At 51.5% G+C, this 336-nt stretch overlaps 1 protein-coding gene across 1 annotated transcript in view; it reads left to right on the top strand.

Moving 5' to 3' along the window:
• Nucleotides 1-4: 4 nt before the first annotated feature.
• LOC107661092 (serine/threonine-protein kinase N1-like) overlaps nucleotides 5-336 on the top strand; it is a gene marked incomplete at its 5' end in the record, with an annotated part of 11,333 nt that continues 11,001 nt past the window's right edge. Inside the window, 2 exons of the mRNA XM_016450544.1 lie at nucleotides 5-109; nucleotides 239-334. Coding sequence (XP_016306030.1) covers nucleotides 5-109; nucleotides 239-334 — 201 coding nt within the window. The remainder of the gene's footprint in view (nucleotides 110-238; nucleotides 335-336) is intronic.

The raw sequence follows: 336 nt of genomic DNA, 5'->3' as shown, positions 1-336 counted from the left end.
GGAGCTCTGGCATCATTACCGTGTTGAACATGCCATGGCCGAGGGCGCCAAAAACATGCTGAGGCTTCTTGGAGCTGGAAAAGCACAGGACAAGAAGGCCATCGCTGAGGTGTGAGAAACACACATGCACGTCCTCCGATACCTTAGGAGAAACAAAAGCTAACACAGAAGTGACACACAGAAGCTGGCGTTAGTGTGGATCAGAGGAATGAGGGTGCAGGTTTGTTTGTCGTTCTAGGCTCAGTCTCGTCTCAGCGAAGCGTCCCAGCGCTTGGATCTTCTACGAGTGTCGTTAGAGCAGCGTTTGGTCAATCTACCGGAAGATCATCCGAAAGA

The sequence above is a fragment of the Sinocyclocheilus anshuiensis genome, unplaced genomic scaffold (genome assembly GCF_001515605.1).
Source record: "Sinocyclocheilus anshuiensis isolate Anshui unplaced genomic scaffold, SAMN03320099.WGS_v1.1 scaffold21383, whole genome shotgun sequence".
NCBI classification, from domain to species: domain Eukaryota; kingdom Metazoa; phylum Chordata; class Actinopteri; order Cypriniformes; family Cyprinidae; genus Sinocyclocheilus; species Sinocyclocheilus anshuiensis.
This window is presented reverse-complemented; position numbering and strand designations above follow the sequence as displayed.